This window comes from Gracilinanus agilis, chromosome 1, assembly GCF_016433145.1.
Source record: "Gracilinanus agilis isolate LMUSP501 chromosome 1, AgileGrace, whole genome shotgun sequence".
In the NCBI taxonomy this organism is placed as follows: Eukaryota; Metazoa; Chordata; class Mammalia; order Didelphimorphia; family Didelphidae; genus Gracilinanus; species Gracilinanus agilis.
In genome coordinates, this window is record NC_058130.1 from 89,621,753 (window position 1) to 89,639,040 (window position 17,288).

The following is a 17,288-nucleotide window of genomic DNA, read 5'->3' on the forward strand; positions in this document are numbered from 1 at the left end:
AGAACATCAGAGAGCCAAATGAAAAACTGATCAAAACAATTAACAACTTCAGCAAAGTTGCAGGAAATAAAATAAACTTACACAAATTAGTATTCCTGTATATTGCCAATGAAATCCAGCAGGAGATAGAGATATTCCATTTTAAATCACAATAGGACCAGCTAGGTAGCACAGTGGAAGAATGCCAGGTCTGGAATTGTGAGGACCTGGCTTCAAATCCAGCCTCAGATACTTCACAGCTGTGTAAACCTGGGCAAGTCACTAAACCCCAATTGTCTAGGCCTTACCATTCTTCTACCTTAGGATCAATAGCATTGATTCCAAGACAGAAGGTATGTGGTTTTTATTTTAATCACTACAAATGGTATAAAATACATAGGCATCCAGGCCCAGAGACGGGAGGTCCTGGGTTCACATCTGGCCTCAGACACTTACTATCTGTGTGACCCTGGGCAGGTCATTTGACCCCCATTGCCTAGCCCTTACCCCTCTTCTGCCTTAGAACCAATACACAGTACTGATTTTAAGATGGTAGGTAAGGGTTTTAATTTAAAAAGAAAAGGAAAAAACAGAAAATATACATCAATGTACATACATTGGATCGTTTCATATATCAGTCCATATTTCAATCATTATTGTGTAGCTTCGTGATATTCAATTGCATTAATATACCAAAATTTATTCAGCCATTCTTCAAATAGACAATATATAAATAAATAAATAAATAAATAAAATACATAGGCATCTACCTGCCATGGCACACACAGGAACTATATGAACTACAATTACAAAACACACTTTATACAAAGACAGATTCAAATAATTGAAGAAATATTAATTGTTCATGGGTTTGCTGAGCCAATATAATAAATTAATTTACTTATTCAGTGCCATACTAGCCAAACCACCAAAGGATTGCTTTGTGGAGCTAGGAAAATCATAATAAAATTCATCTGAAAGAACAAATAGTCAAGAATATCAAGGGAATTGGGGGCGGAGACGTGGAAAGGAAGGTGGCTTAGCAGTACCAGGTTTTGAACTCTATTATGAAGCCAAACTCACCAAAACAATTAGGTCCTGGGTAGCAAACATGAAACATTCTCTAGGTACCAGATTCTGTGCCAGGCACAAGAGATAGGTAAAAATGGAGCAAGGAGCTTACCTTCTACTAGAAAGATACAGCATATATATAATTTCAAGAAGCAAGCATTAGCCATCGACTGTGGAGATCAGCAAGAGGTTCATAAAGGGTGGTGGCATCTGACCTATGCTTCCATAAAAAGCTAAGAATTATAAGACTGAGGTAAGAGAGCTCGTGGTGAGGAGATTGTGTACAAAGGTATGGAAGGGAAAGATTGAATGTATTTGAAGAAAAGTCAGCCAACCAGTTTGACTGGAACAGAGCCTGTAAGAAGAGGAGAATGAAATGAGTGGAAAGGTAAGTTGGGATCACATTGTAGGGAGTTTCAAATTCCAGGCTGAGGGTTTCATATTTCATCCTGGAGGGAGCAATAGGGAGTCTCCTAAAGCTTTTTGAGGAAGGGTATGCCCATGGTCAAATCTATGCCTTGGCACTAACAACCTGCTAGCTGTGTGGAGGATACATTAGAGAGAGGAGAGGTTGGAGGTAGAAAGATCAATTAGGAGGCTACTTCAGGAGGCAACTAGGTGTCTCAATGGATAGAGATCCAGGCCCAGAGACAGGAGATCCTGGATTCAAATGTGGCCTCAGATACTTCCTAGCTGATGTGATCCTGGCCAAGTCACTTAACCCCCATTGCTGAGCCCTTACCACTCTTCTGCCTTGAAACCAATACACAGCATTGATTCTAAGTCAGAAAGCAAGGGTTGTTTGGGTTTTTTTTAAGAGGCTACTGCAATAGTTCAGACATGACATAATGAGGGTGGAGAAGCTTTATGGGTGGGGAGAAAGGGATAGTATAAGAGATGATGTAGAATTGACAAGATTTAGTAACTGATTGATTATAGAGGGTAAATGATGATACAGAGTGGGAGATGACTCAAACTGTAAATCTGGATAACCAGAAATGCCCTCTTCAGAAATGGGAAAGTTTGTAGAAGAATGAGTTCCATTTGGAATATGTTGAGTTTGAAGTGCCTAAGGTCATCCCACTAGAGATATGTGTAATAGGCAGTTGATGATGCCAGACTAGATCTCAAGAGGGAGATAAGAGCCAGATATACGGATTTATGATTCTTCTATATACAGATAATTGAACCCAAACTGGACTTTAGCTGTCTGAACTCTAACCCCAACCATAGACTGACACTAAGGCTGGTCACACCTTGGCCATATGTTAAACAGTAAAGCCAACCCCAAAATGAATTTTAATTCAGACCAGAATCAATCCTGATCCATCCATGAATTCTGTATAGATGACATCATCAAAGGAGAGTACAGGGATGCAGGACAGAGCCCTGGAAGGCATCTGCACTTGGTCAGCAGAAGAAGGGTGATGATCCCACCAAAGAGACAGAAGAGGGGCCAGGCAAGTAAGAGAGTCAAGAAAGCAGTGTCACAGAAGCTGAAAAGGAAGAAGGGGTGGCCAACAGTGTCAGCAGCTACAGGAGGGTCAAATAGAGTAGAATTCAGACTGAGAAAAGGCATCTGGATTTAGTTACTTTAAAGAGAGCAGTTGCAGATGTGTGATAGGGTCAGAAACCAGACGTCAAATGTTTGAGAAGTAAATGGAATTAAGGAAGTGGAAGTGTCAGATTTAAGACATTTCCTAAAAACTCTGCTGTGAGATTTGGGAGAAGACTGAGGAGAGTCAAGTGGAAATTTTCCCAAGGACATAAGGGAGAGAGGGTAGGACATGGGCACATTTGAGGGCAGAAGTGAAGGAGCCAATGAATAGGGAGAAATGGGAGAAGTGATTGAGAGAGCAAGCTTATCAGAGGAAGTTGAAGAGAGCAGGAGCAAGGGCACAAGTAGGAGCAAAGCCTTAATTAGCATGGGGCAAATGGGACTTTGTCCCAGGGCACCTACATGGATTTGGGGGGGTAGGGAGGGTGCAACCAGGGGTCCTCTCTCCTGAAGCCATCATTTACACTTCTCACCTCAAGATCTGCCAATTTACACTACTACTCTCGTCCTCTTGCCATGGCATACCTCTTCCAGTTATTCTTTCCCTCTCAACCTGCCCTTTCCCCACTATCACTGTACCAAAGGTTAAACTGCTTTCTTGACCATCAATGCCCTACTCCTCACTCTGTACCCCCACCTTCCACTGTTTTTATCATAGTTGGAAACATTTCTAATTCTGTCTAAAATGGAACTGTTGGCACTAGCAAAGAAAAGGGCCACCTCTTCACTGGAGACTAAAGCAAAGGAAGAGAGAATAGGAGATAATGAAGGGAGATTTTGAAGTGTGGAGTAAAGAGGAAGAGAGCTCTTTGACTGGCCTGGTGTGTGTGTGTGTGTGTGTGTGTGTGTGTGTGTGTGTGTGTGTGTTCATTTTTTTGTTTCCAGTAAAGTAGGAAGCAAGTTTCTCTCCTAAAAGGAAGGAGAGGGGCAGCTGGGTAGCTCAGTGGAGTGAGAGTCAGGCCTAGAGACAGGAGGTCCTAGGTTCAAACCTGGCCTCAGCCACTTCCCAGCTGTGTGACCCTGGGCAAGTCACTTGACCCCCATTGCCCACCCTTACCACTCTTCCACCTATGAGACAATACACCGAAGTACAAGGGTTTAAAAAAAAAACTAACCCTAAAAGGAAGGAGAAAGGTAGAGGTTTAGAACAGCCATTGTGGGGAATATGAGAGATGAGAAATAATAAAAGAATTGCCATGCATCAGAGTAGACCCAACATTGGGTAACAAATTTACACAGAACCCAATGATACATTTGTATTACTTTCTTTAGTGATATCCAGCAGCAGATGAGTAGGAGAAGGGAAAATAGACAATGGAGGTAATCTAGGGTTTGAGTTTGTCAAGGTATGACTGGTATTACAAAAAGGGACAAGGAATTTAAGAGTAGAGGGTAGTATAGCACATGGAGGACTATATGTTTTGGTTCAAGAAAGTGATACCCAACTCTGGCATCCTGAGCCTGACCATTGTCCCTTGCTGGGGATGTTCTAAGTTGCCAAAAGGATTGTCTATACACATCCCCACCCCGTCTGTACTAGAGATCCATAATGGCACCCTTCCACATACCTCTCACCTGGAGTGTACTGGCACAGATGCCCCTGTAAGAGGTAGCTCAGAAGAATCCACAGCCCATTTTCCAATCACAGGGAGGTTTACCTGTTCTCTTACTTAGTCACATTGCAAACCCACACATGTGAAAGTGGAAGAGCGATACCCTGTGAAAAAAACAGTCAGGGAAATCTTGTTTGATCCCAACTCTGACATTGACCAGCTGGATGACCCTCAACAAATCACTTAAATGTTCTGGACCTGTTTCCTAGCCTTAAAATAGAGCTAATAACAATACCCAGCATTGTGAGTGTCAGACAAAGTAATGGATGTAAAGTGATTTGCAAACTGAAAGCACCATATAAACAGGAGATTATTATTATTATACTCAAAGACATACACATGATAGGACTGACATCAAGTGAGAGAATTAGACTTGATCATTTCTAAGGTACCTTCCATATAAATCTAAATTCCTATAATACTCTAACTCACAAATCAATCAACCAATAAGTTTTTCCTTAAGAGACCATGATGATGTCTTAGCCATGTGACCCTGGGAAAGTCACTTAACCCCCATTGCTGAGCTCTTACCATTCTTCTGTCTTGGAACCAATACACAGTATTGATTCTAAAATGAAAGGTTAGGATTTAAAGTTAAAAAACAAAAAGAGGCTATGGTGGGATAGAAGATAGAGGGCTAGACTTGGAGTCAGGAAGCCATATGCTTCATATGCAAGCTGTATGATCCTGGTAAGTCATTTAACCTCTCTGAGCCTCAGTTTACTCATCTGTAATAAGGGCTTGTAATAGCACCTACTTCACAGTATTCCTGTGAGGATCAAATGAGATAACATTTGCAAACCTTAAAGGGCTGTATAAATGCTAGCTTGAACCCCCTGTGTAGCCAATCATGCTCAGTATAGGGGAAAGAGAGAAAAGGTGCAGTCCCAGGACCTGCCCTTAGGGAGCTCACAATTGGGAGGAGTTAGAAGAGGAAAGGAGCTCTCTGAAAACTCGGGGTCTACAATGGGTGACAGTAAGGCTCCCACTAAAAAATGAAATTAATAAGAACATATATCCAATCACATGCCAAGAGTAATGATGCACATAACACACAAAAACATATAAACCATATGCATGAAGAAATATACTCATCTATCATACATTAATGCTGGCATATAGAACATTACATACATGCACACAAAGCCCCCCTTTAATGCAAACCCACATCCTCACCGTGGTGAGTGCACAGCACACACAACAAGTAGGCCCATCCATTGTGGGGTCCCCCATTGGTCCCAGCCCCAGGATGGACCCCAACCTCCAAACCCTGCCCCCTCTCCCCCCTCCCCCTCCCAGAGAATACTGCAAGGACCTGAACGCCTCGGACAACAACACGGAATTTCTCAAGAACTTTATTGAGCTCATGGAGAAGGTGACTCCAGATTCCAAGCAGTGTGAGTGTTGGGGAGTGCCCCCCCTTTGTCCTATACAGCCTGGCCCTAAACCAAATTTGCCCTAAACCCTACGCAGGATGGCTAACACTCAGATTATGGGAGGGGGACTAGGATCAGCAAAGAAAGTAGGAATGAGAAACAGGAAGGACAAAGGCTAGGAGTCCCTGTGGTAGAGGAGCCAGAGACATTAAACAATAAAGATGGAGAAAGAGAAGGTATACTCTAAGTGGAGCCCCCTAGTCTGAAGAGAAGATGCAGCCCCTGTCCTAGAGAACCCCAAGTCCGAGACAACCCCCCATCCTGGGAGAACCCCTTGTCTGAAGCAGAGACAGCTCCGGCCCTAAGGGAATCTCAAGTCTAAGGGAGAGACAACCACAGGGAGAGAATATACATAAAAGGCCTATGATATGATATATAATCATCAACAACAACAAAGTCAAGTTCAACCTGAACCCCCCAGCCCAGGGAGGTCAGAAAGCAAGTAGCAGGGATGGAATAGAGAAGATGAAAAGATTTAGAAACAGCCTCCATGTGAGGCAGCAGCAGCTCCGAACTAAGCTTGGCAGAGAGGAGGGAAGGATGTGGGCAGGAAAAAGGCATGGAGTGGGACAGAAGACGGAGTGCAGTGGATGGAGGGAACCAGGCCTTTCCCTTTTCCCCTCCCCACCTCACTCTGAAGGTAACAACTTCCTCCTGCATAACCTGATTCTGGACACTGGCATCACACAGCAACTGGTGGAGAAGGTGTGGAAGGACCAGGACCTCAACACGTAGGCACTACCCCCTCCCTGTTCTGGGAATCATGCCAGCCTTCCTTACCACTGCTACCAGCCCCCCAGCCCTGGGCCCTGATGGGATGCCCCCTCTGGGACCCAGGGACCCACAATAATCAGGTCATAGAGCCCAAGGAACAGGGTGGATGGGAGGGGGTTCTGCCTGGGGCAAGTGCCAACCCCAGGGACAAGGGCAGGCACGCTTTCCTGGATTCTCCAAGGCCTTTGCCCTGTACCACAGAAATCAATGCCCCTGTCCCATCCTCAGGTATAGTCTCCTTGCTGTGTTCGCTGCTACTGATGGGGGCATCACCCGAGTTTTCCCCAACAAGTGAGTCAACTCAAGGCTTACCCTCACCCCAATCCCATATTCCATGCTGTGCCCTGACAGGCAAAACCAGGTGCCTGCAATGAGCTACAGAACAGGCTCACTACTCCATGCCCATAGCAGCCCCTCTCCTATCTTCTAAGACCCAGTCTCAGCTTCCCTAGGACATGTGCCACCATCGTGTTTATGACCCTTTCCCAGACTTCCCCAAATCCTCTTGCCCATCCCAGGTTCTATATCCTCTCCCCAGACTTCCTCAGCCCTCTGCCCTTCCTCCTTTGCCCCTCTGTAATACGTTGGGTCTTTAGGGCAGCTGAGGACTGGGATGAGAACCCTGAGCCTTTCAATGCCAGCTTCTACCGGCGCAGCCTGGACAACCAGGGCTACATCTTCAAGCCTCCATATCATGACTGTAAGTGAGCCTAGCAAAGGCTTCTAGGCACTGGACTCCTCAACCAGGCAAGGAGCTCCCAAGTCATAGTTCCCCTGTCCTTCGGGTGCCAGGGAATGGAGAAAGGAGGGTACAGGTGAGACTTGCAGAGAGTGGGAAAGGGACATTCAGGTCACCCAAGAAACATGCAAAACCCTGAGTGAGAATCCTGGATAAATATTCTCTCTGGGCTCTCTGGCCTGACTTTTAGTCTATGAGGGCTACTAGGGCTTCTCCCTTCCCCAACTGGAGCCTCCAATGCCTCTTTCCCCTGCCTCCAACCCTACCATTCCATGCCAAATGAGAGTGCCAAACCATTGGAAGAGGGGAGAACTTGGGACCTTGAGAAGCTCCCAAAGTGGGTGAACATGGCTGTAGCAGAGAGGATTGACAAGCACTAGCTTTAGGCACACATGGGTGCTCCTTCTGATCATTAGACTTTCTCCTCTCATTCTATACCCAACCCCTTCCTCCTCAGCTCTCCTTAGACCACTAGAGCTGGAGAACAACACCATGGGTATCTTGGTGAGCACAGCTGTGGAACTCACACTTGGGGGAAGGACACTAAGACCTGCAGGTGAGGAAAGGACAGAGCTCCTCCAAGAAAAGAATCTGGGGTAGGCATCCCAACAGGAGGGATATGGCCTTGGGGGACCCAGCCAGGGTGTGTAGCTCACACTAAAGAGAGAGGATGCTGAAACCTAAAGGTAAAAAAGGCATAGTCAATGAAGTGTGGAGCAGAGGAAGGGGATCAAGATAAGGAGGATGGGGGGCAGTCGGGTGATCAGTGGATGGAGAGCCAGGCCTGGAGGTGGTTCAAATTTAGCCTCACTAAAACAAACATTCAGTTTGTGTGACCCTGAGTGAATCACTTAACCCCCACTGCCTAGCCTTTACCATTTTTCTGCCTCAGAATCAGTTGATTCTAAGACAGAATGTAAGAGTTTTTAAAAAATGATTAAGGAGGAATACCTAAAAGGGACTATAGCCAGGCCTTGGTCACTGAGTAGCCCCCACTCCCTCCACAGTAGTGGGAGTGAAGTTGGACCTGGAAGCCTGGGCTGAGAAGTTCAAGGTGTTAGCCAGTAACCGAACAGACCGGGACCAGCCACAGAAGGTAGGGGAGAAACAGAAACCCCAACTGAGAAGCCAGGTTCTGAGAGTTCCCCTCCCCTATAGCAATCACTGGAATTATTCTTCAGGTCCACGAGTTTAGGTCCCAGCTACTCTTTCTCCCTTGGGTGAAACTCAGTGGTACCTTTACCCTTCCCCCAGTTTCCCAATCCTGGAAACTATTCAGAATCCTTCAAACTCTGGGACAGTGTTGCTTCTATTAACCTAAAGAATCACACACACACACACCCCAACATAGGGTCTATGAGAATGCCAGAGTCTATGGGGGAGGGAGAATGTGAAGGAAGTAAAGAGGAAGTCCCTTCCCTTGGGAGACACTGAGCCAAAAGGGAAGGAAGATCTTTACCTGTGCTGGCCGCGATGACTGCCCTGAAGCAAGCTTTGGTTTTTCCCAAACAGTGTGGCCCCAACAGCCACTGTGAGATGGACTGTGACGTGAACAATGAGGTAGGTTGTAGCCCGTGAACTCCTTCCTCCCCACCTCAAGCCCTTCTCTCTTCTCTCCTCACTATATCCCAGAAGAGCATCCACGGGACCCTAGGATTGAGAGCGAGAAACTGAGACCCAGAGGGGGGAAATGAATTACTCAGGTCCACACTGGTAGGAACTGAACCAGAAATGCACTATACCTCCTAGTCTCTCTCTTTGAATGGAGAATTTGACTGAGTGATGGGCAGAGAGGGGCAGCCTTCACCCCACAGGCCACCTGGAAGAAGCTCTTCACTACCACCACCAACCCCAGTTTCCAGGGAAGGCTGACCACAACTTGATCCTTTCCCCCTTCTCCTTCAGGATCTGCTCTGTGTCCTAATTGATGACGGTGGCTTCTTGGTGCTCTCCAACCAATACAATCAATGGGACCAGGTGAGCAGGCAAGGATGGGTCAGGGCAGGTGGCCCAGAACACACTGTCCATTCCTCTCAGAGGTTTCTGGAGCCAAGCCACAAAGTGGCACTAGCCCCCTTGTCCTGCTCTGTAGGACAGGAAGGCCTCCTTCCTCTTATAGGTGGGCAAGTTCTTCAGTGAGGTGGATGCCAATCTGATGTTAGCTCTTTACAATAACTCCTTCTTCACTCGAAAAGAGTCCTTTGACTACCAAGCTGTGTGCACCCCCCGGGCCCAGAGCAACACAGGCGCTGCCCCCCGAGGGGTCTTTGTAGTAAGTAACTTTCACCCACTTGGCCCTCAAGAGATCCACAGCCAAGGAATTTGGCCCTGGCTGCTCCCAGGGTTGAAGGAAGGGTCCCCAATCTCCAAAATCCCCCCTTACTGATCTTGTTGGGGGTGGGATTGGTGCTTTGGGCAGAGCTAGCCCCTGATCAACAATGGAAGCCAATGTTGAGGTTCTGGAGAGAGTAACCTTCTGGGGGTGAAGAGGCTGAGGTCAGGAGAAGATATCCCTTACAGGAAGATATACTCCTTCCCCCAACCAGTTGTGGGAGCCTATTCTCCTCTCTCTAGCCTACCATCGCTGACTTCCTCAACCTGGCCTGGTGGACTTCAGCAGCAGCCTGGTAAGCCTTTGAACCAAGGATAGGAGAATGTTCCCTCTAATCTTGTTTATTTTTTTAAAATCCTTACCTTTTGTCTCAGAATCAATGTTGTGTAGTGGTTCCAAGGCAGAAAAGTGGTAAGGGCTAGGCAATAGGGTATTAAGTGATTTTCTTAGTCACATTGCTAGGTACTATCTGAGGTCAGATTTGAACCCAGGACCTCCTACTCCTAGGCCTAGCTCTTAATCCACTGAGCTACCCAGATGCCACCAACTTTACTTAAAGAAATAACTCTTTGATCCTCAGGGAGACATGGGGTGGGAGCAATGGGCAGAATCCAAGCAGGGCACCTAGATGGGTACAACCCCCAACCTCAGCCTGATTCCCTCTGGGTCCTGCCTTTCACAGGTCCTTACTCCAGCAGCTTCTCTATGGACTCACCTATCATAGCTGGTTCCAAGCAGGTACTGTGCCATGTGGACAAAGGGATGGCATGGGAAAGGATCGGAGGACATTTGCCGGATGGAAGACTTGGGGAGAACATAATTACTGTCTTTAAGAAAGACTAGTGTGTGTGGAAGAGGGGTTAGCCTTTAGGTTGCCTTCTGAAGGGCTGAAGCACATTTTGGCTTAACATCTAATTAGCATCTAGAGCTACCTAACAATGGGACAGGTTCCCTGCATTGGGGGCTCCCTAACCACCTCAGTCACTATCACAGGAGTTTTCATATAGCATCTGGGCAACCAGCTGTCCAGCCGCTACATGAAACCCTGCAAAGGGATACCTGCATGGGGAGCAAGATAGGTCTAGACGGCTCCCAAGGTCCTTCTGTCTCCAAGAATTTATTTCTAGATTTACCCGAGTTTGGATGGAAGGCAATAATCTCCGCTGTTGACAGTTGCCATCCAGAACCAGTCAAAGGAAGGACTTGTAGAAGAGAGGAAGCAGAACAGAGCTTCAAGTCAGATCTGGAAAGCTCACTGTTCCTCCCTTCTCCAGAGTCCTGAAACAGACACAACATGTCCCAAAAGTCTTAGCGTCCTAGTTTTAAGCTCTTAAAGTTTATTTAAGCCATTATTAATTATTATTATTCTATCTCAACAGTTTAAGCTATGAAAGACATTCGGGATGCCCCATTTCTCTTTTTATTGCTAGAAAATAAGCCTGGTCCCAGTACAGATACCTGTTTGGGGCTTGAGAGTTGGGGAAGGGATGGGAAAGATTGAAGGAGTAAGCAAGCCCTGAGCTTCAGATCTGTACATATAGATAGGTCTGAATCCTGGTCCTGATAGTTACTATGTGACTCTGGGCTTCCCTTCTCCCCTGAGCCTCAGTTTCCTTCTCTGCAAAATGTGTACAATCATTCTTGCACTTGCTGTTCCTTACTGGGTCATTTTGCAGGCGGCAGGGAAGGTGTTGCTCTTGTTGCAATGACTCCCTCCCCCTGGCAGAGCCAACTCCCTTGACCCATTCTGCAGGTGGCATCCCCGTGTCAAGGACATTCAGAAATTCTAATCATTACTACTGCCTAGTCCTTTCTCTTTACCAGCCAATTATTTACCCTGGGGGATGCCACAGGAGACTAGTCAGGAGCCTAGGCCAGGGGCTACAGGTGAATGGGCTCCAGGCTAAAGGGGGAACTTAGGGAGCCCAGTTAGCTGGATTGGGGTTTGAGTGCTATGGGAGGGACTGTGGGGGGAGACAAAGGGCCAGAGGCACTCACTCCCCAACCTCCAAGCAGATGATGCAGCTGCTGAGGGCTCGGAGACCAGGGAGACCAGCTGCATCATGAAACAGACCCAGTATTACTTCAGCACCGCCAATGCCTCTTACAACAGCATCATAGACTGTGGGAACTGCTCCAGGTGTGCACGGGCAGCCAGGGAAGAGGGAAGAGAAACTGGGGAAAGATGCGGGCAGAGGCCTCCAGTGCTGCCCCTGGAAAGGGCCCACCAAGCAGGGCCTCACTCTGCCACAAGTGGGCCAAGGCTGGTGTGGATGACGGAGCCCAGGCCTGTTTGGGAGTGGAAAGGGGGAAACAGGGAAGGGGAGAGTTTCCAGTAGTGCTGTCGCCCACTCACCCCTGCCTTCCCTCTCCTCCAGGCTGTTCCATGCCCAGAGACTGGCCAACACCAACCTGCTCTTTGTCGTGGCTGAGAAGCCCTTGTGTAGCCAGTGTGAATCAGGCAAACTGCTCCAAGCAGAGAGGCGCTGTATCCTGAGCCCCCTGCCCAGACTCCTCTCCCTGTCCCTCACTGCCCTGCTCGCTCTCCAGTTTGAGCAGAAGGTCTGGCCAGCATGACCCAAGACCCAGGCTCATTGCTAGCTCTGCCCAGAAACGGAGCACCCCATCCCTACCTGTGTGCACAAATGCATGCATGCAACACACACGCACACACACATACACACTTTTTCTGTGCCACTGGCTTCCTTGACTCGCCACCCCCATGCCCAGCTGACGGGCCGGAGCAGTGTGAACTAGTACAGAAGCCACGATACAGGAAAGGGCCTCACATCTGCTTCGACTACAATGCAACGGTAAGGAGCGAGACAGAAGAGCAAAAGGGAACCATGCTAGGTGGCTCAGTAGATAGAGCCAGGCCTAGAGATGGGAGGTCCTGGGTTCAAATCTGACCTCAGACACTTCCCAGCCATGTGACCCTGGGCAAGCCCCTTAACCCCCATTGCCTAGCCCTCACCACCCTTCTGCCTTGGAGCCAATACACAGTACTGAGTCTAAGATGGAAGGTAAGGGTTTAAAAAAAAATGCAACTACAGTAGAAGGTGTCTCGGGAGTGAGAATGAGAGATAAGAGGAGTGAGACATAGACCTCGAAAAGTCTGGCTGCCCTTTCTCCCCAGACCACCCCCACCCCCTTTCACTGCCCCCCCCAACTCCCTGACCCATGTGTGTGCCTACAGGAAGATACCTCAGACTGTGGCCGAGGAGCCTCCTTCCAAGCATCCCTGGGCATCCTGGTATCCCTGCAGCTGCTGCTCCTCCTGGGCCTGTCACCCCTGCCCCTGCCCCGGCCTCACAATGACCCCTCCTGCCACCTCTGAACCCCATCCCCCTCAGCCCTGGCCTCTTCACCTTAGCCACCCTTCCCTTCTTGCTGTGCCCACCACCCACCGCCTGTGGGAGAGTGGATCCTCTTGACTGTGGGGCCTTGGGGCGTCCTCCCCTGGGCCCCGCAGCCTCTGAGACCCCAAACGCCATGTCTTACTGTTTTGCTGTCAAAAATCACCCCAGCCCAACACCTGCCACCTCACTACCACCCTCACTCCAGGCACTGTGTGTGTGTGTGTGTGTGTGCTGGTGCCAAAGGCATGTGCTGCCCAGGCCTGGTCTGGGCTGAACTCTGCTGGGCTCGGGGGAGCATCAGTCCTCACAGTTGCCACTCTCCCTCCCCAACTCCTGGAGTACACTCAGACTCACTAATTCTAAGGAAGGCTGGGGTCAAGGGTTCTTATGGCTCTAGCTCTCCAGCCTTCTCCTCTTACCTCTGAGCATCTAGATACCCCAGAGAATGACTGGGGCATAGGGACTAGGAGGCTCAATTCTGGGGGGTACATCACCATGTGAGCTCAGCCCTCAACCTTCACAGACAGACAGGCACACACACACACACACACACACACAGTGTGTGTGTGTGTGTGTGTGTGTGTGTCCTCTTTCCTAGACCTCATCACACAGGCCACTCAAGACACAGGGAGAGGCCAGTCCAGGGACGTAGCCAAGACCAAGTTCAGATCTAGGCAAAGCACCCACCAGCCAGGGTGGATGCTAGAATCTACTCAACAGACCAGCCAGCCCCCAGCCCCTGCCAGGCAGCTTCCCTGATTGGAGCACTGGGTCCCAAAGATAACCATCACTACTGAACCTGGAATAACCTGGCTAGAGTGAGGGGATGGACACACACACACACACACACACACACACACAATGTCAGAATTGGCAGGAACCTAAGAGATACTGCCAGAGACATGGGTATACACAGACACACGGGTAGAAATAGAAACATATGTATTACACACATGCATTCAGACATGTTACAGAATCACAGCATTGTAGAGTTTAAAGGGAAACACACAAACACATATATATCGGTAGGGTGAGAGTCACAAAGCCTTATGTAAAGGGGTTGGGAGGGACCTAGAGGCTTTGTCAGGCTTCATCTCTCTGGGGCTGGGTACTGCCTGCTCTCAGTCTCTGCTCATCACCCCAATCCCTCCTTGGGCCCCCCCACCCCCACCCAGGAAATGCACTCATCTCCACTTACTTCAGTTTCTTCCTTGCCCTGCAGCACCCAGTTCAGGTCCTGACCGGGAATGCTTGTCCACTGTTGCTTCCCCTGTTACCCTCTACCCCTACCCCCCAGGTTCCAAAGCTGAATGTTAAACTGTGCCAAATGCCTGGTCAGGCAGTGAGTCACTCGAAGGCCAACCCCTCCAGCTCCTATCCGCCACCTACCAGACACTTCACCCTTAATCAATTTTCAGTGTCCAATGGACAGTCTCCCCTGCTTTGAGCAAAGCAAGTGTTCCCATCTCTGCCCCTCCCCAACCCTACAAAGGTTTTCAAATTTCCCCCCAAACCTCAGCCTAAGTGTCTTGACCACACCTAGGCAAGGGAGTAGGTAGGGAACAACCCCACCCCACCCCCAACACTCATCTTCTGCCTGGTTGCTGTGCCATGCCTCTTGGGCCCTCAAGAGCACCCTTTAACTAGTGCCACTCCCCCCTCTCTCCTTTAGCCCTCATGCTTAGCTCCACACCCCACTCCTCACTCTAGCCCTGCCTTCCTAGGGATGACTTCAGCAGAGGGAAACACTGAAGAGGCTACCCCTAACCCCCCTCCCCCAGCTCTTCACCCAAGGTCTCACCTCCTGGGCTGTCATGGCACCTGTGTACATTTTCCCCAAACCCTGAACAGGTGCTCACCCCACCACCACCCAGTGATCTATCCTGAGGCCAAAATGTCCAGTCCCCAGAACTGGACATCAGCCCTCCCCACCCCATCCCCTACATACATACACACAGTCAGGCAGGGCCTGGGAAAGCCTGCAGAGGGGGTTTCAGTGCATTCCAATTCCATTTCCCAAATCCTCCAGTGGGGGGAGGGGGCAGATCACTAAAGAGCAAGGGGGGGAGGGTGTTTCCTCTTAAGATGTGGAAAAGGGGGGGAAGGGGTGATTCATTAATTAATGCTTCATTAATTAATGGTCCTGTTGCTTGTTGCTTTCTCAGTGTGTGTTGGTCCATGCTGGCACCTACTCGCCTGCCAGCTGTGTCTTGGGAGTGTGTGTATTTCTGTAGTTTAGTCAGGTGCTCACTGGAGAATTTAAAAAAGGAAAAAAAAAAAAGAAAAAAACAAGGAAACCAAGGCGTATACAGAAATATAAATAAATATATATAATATATATATTTTAAGTTTAAAAACAGAAAAACTAAACAAAAGCCACCAGGTAGTTGTCCAAACAGAAACTGGGTCTGACTCAGCTCATCTCCCATCTGGCTCAGGGCCTCCTTTCTCTCTCTTCTCCCTCTCCCAACCAGGCCAAGGGAGAGGGTTGGGGGAGAAAGTGCCAGGGGCTTTTTCCTTTTTTCTGCGTTTTTTCGGTTTTTTTTTTTTTTTTGGGTTGTTGGTTTTTTTTGTACAGACAAGTCGGATACAAAAGCGACAAAAAAGATAAGAAACTTTGTAAAATATTGTGTGTGTGATTCCTTGTAAAATATTTTCAAATGGTTTATTACAAAAAAAATCAGTTATTAAATAATGTTCATATTTTCACTTCAAATCGTTCCCTTTCCATCCCACCATCTCCACTCCCGCCCCCAAACCTGATCTGTGGAGCTGAAGGCTCTGCTGGGAAGAGCAATTCTCCGAAGTCCTCCTATTGGGGATCAGAGAACTGAGACCCAGCCTTGACTTTAGGTGTCCCTTTCATGGTCCTTTTCTCAAGCAACCCCGGGTCTGATGAGAAAATCCTCATTTCAAACGATGTCTCTGGTAACCAGCCAACTGGCGGAAATAATCCTCTCTTCTCCCTCCCCCACGCCCAGACTGCTTCCTCGCAGCCCCGCCCTTGACGTCCCAAAATCCGGCCCCTTCGCTCTGGGCCTGGGACTCAGGGCAGTCCAAGGGCTGGAAGAAGGAAGTAGAGTAGGATATTAACAACCCCAGCTCCGCAAGGCCTGGGGCGAGATGGGTGATGAGTGCGAGTCTCGTCCTGCCCACCCACTCCAGACAGCTGGAACCCCCAGACCCAGGCCCAATTTCCCAAGCCATTGCTGCCTTTCCAGCCCCAGGGCAGTCCTTCAGGCCGTGGGTGAGCCAGAAACTCTTTTAGACCCTCGAATATTCAGAGTGAGGCTGACCTCTCTCCCATCACTCCCCGCTCCGGAACCACAACTCCCAACACGTCCCTCGCTTGCGATCCAATCGGCGCAGGCGCCGTTCTCACTGCCTCACACTGGGAGGCGGACTCCAAATCCCATCGTGCCTCGGGGCCGGGAGTCGCGGAGTGGCCCGCTCCTGTTACGCAGGCGCAGTGGTCTGTTTGTCGGCCCAGGAGGAGTCGGAGGCGGCTGCGGTGGTGGCGGCGAAGGAGGCCGCGACCTGAGGAAACCTGGTGGCAGCAACGGCGGCGAGAGTGGACTTGGCCTCCAACCCATGCTCAGGCCCCTCGGGGGTCCTCGGCGCTGAGCCTCGGCCCCGCGGAGGAAGACGGGGAGGGCGCCCCCCGGCGGCGGGAGGGCGGACCGACCCGGGGCGGATGGGGGAGGCCGCGGCCTGAGGCCAGAGCCGGCCCGGCCCGCGCGGGGTCCCCCAGCGGGCCCGGGGGCCCGGCCCCATCTCTAGGCCAGGCCCCCGCCCGCGGTCCGCAGCCCCCAGAAGATGCAGCAGCCGCAGCGGCCCGGGCTGGCGCTTGGGCCCGGGGCCCGCCTGCCCCTGGGCGCCGCCCTGGCCAGCGCCAGCGTGGTGGTGAAGGCCCTGTGCGCCTCCGTGCTGCTCCTCTACCTGTTGTCCTTCGCGCTGGACACGGCTGTGGGCCTGGCCGTCACCCCCGGCTACCTCTTCCCGCCCAATTTCTGGGTCTGGACCCTGGCCACGCACGGGCTGGTGGAGCTGCACATGTGGGATGTGGCCCTGAGCCTGGCCACGGTGGTGGCAGCCGGCCAGCTGCTGGAGCCACTCTGGGGGGCCCTGGAGCTGCTCGTGTTCTTCGCTGTGGTGAACGTGTCCGTGGGGCTGCTGGGTGCCTTCGCCTACCTCCTCACCTACATGGCCTCCTTCAACCTGGCCTATCTCTTCACCGTGCGCATCCACGGGGTGCTGGGCTTCCTGGGCGGGGTCCTGGTGGCCCTCAAACAGACTATGGGGGACAGCGTGGTGCTGAAGGTGCCCCAAGTGCGGATGCGGGTGGTACCCATGCTGCTGCTTGTCTCCCTGATGTTGCTACGACTCACTCCTCTGGTGGACAGCAGTGCCCTGGCTTCCTATGGCTT

General features: G+C 50.0%; 2 protein-coding genes across 4 annotated transcripts in view; both read left to right on the forward strand.

Moving 5' to 3' along the window:
* Positions 1–12,892, forward strand: part of CACNA2D2 (calcium voltage-gated channel auxiliary subunit alpha2delta 2) — a 360,677-nt gene extending 347,785 nt beyond the window's left edge. For 2 of the 3 annotated variants that reach the window (XM_044656931.1, XM_044656929.1), the window contains 15 exons: positions 5,521–5,618; positions 6,298–6,388; positions 6,660–6,722; positions 7,028–7,131; positions 7,628–7,726; positions 8,178–8,266; positions 8,683–8,730; positions 9,076–9,147; positions 9,290–9,442; positions 9,745–9,797; positions 10,185–10,240; positions 11,519–11,642; positions 11,881–11,990; positions 12,233–12,315; positions 12,699–12,892. In XM_044656931.1, coding sequence (XP_044512866.1) covers positions 5,521–5,618; positions 6,298–6,388; positions 6,660–6,722; positions 7,028–7,131; positions 7,628–7,726; positions 8,178–8,266; positions 8,683–8,730; positions 9,076–9,147; positions 9,290–9,442; positions 9,745–9,797; positions 10,185–10,240; positions 11,519–11,642; positions 11,881–11,990; positions 12,233–12,315; positions 12,699–12,839 — 1,384 coding nt within the window. In that variant the 3' untranslated portion in view covers positions 12,840–12,892. Of the gene's footprint in view, positions 1–5,520; positions 5,619–6,297; positions 6,389–6,659; positions 6,723–7,027; positions 7,132–7,627; positions 7,727–8,177; positions 8,267–8,682; positions 8,731–9,075; positions 9,148–9,289; positions 9,443–9,744; positions 9,798–10,184; positions 10,241–11,518; positions 11,643–11,880; positions 11,991–12,220; positions 12,316–12,698 lie in introns of all 3 variants that reach the window. The other variant, XM_044656930.1, reaches the window with a different exon arrangement.
* Positions 12,893–16,362: 3,470 nt separating this feature from the next.
* Positions 16,363–17,288, forward strand: part of LOC123247731 (transmembrane protein 115-like) — a 4,838-nt gene continuing 3,912 nt past the window's right edge. Inside the window, exon 1 of the mRNA XM_044676722.1 lies at positions 16,363–17,284. Coding sequence (XP_044532657.1) covers positions 16,678–17,284 — 607 coding nt within the window. The 5' untranslated portion in view covers positions 16,363–16,677. The remainder of the gene's footprint in view (positions 17,285–17,288) is intronic.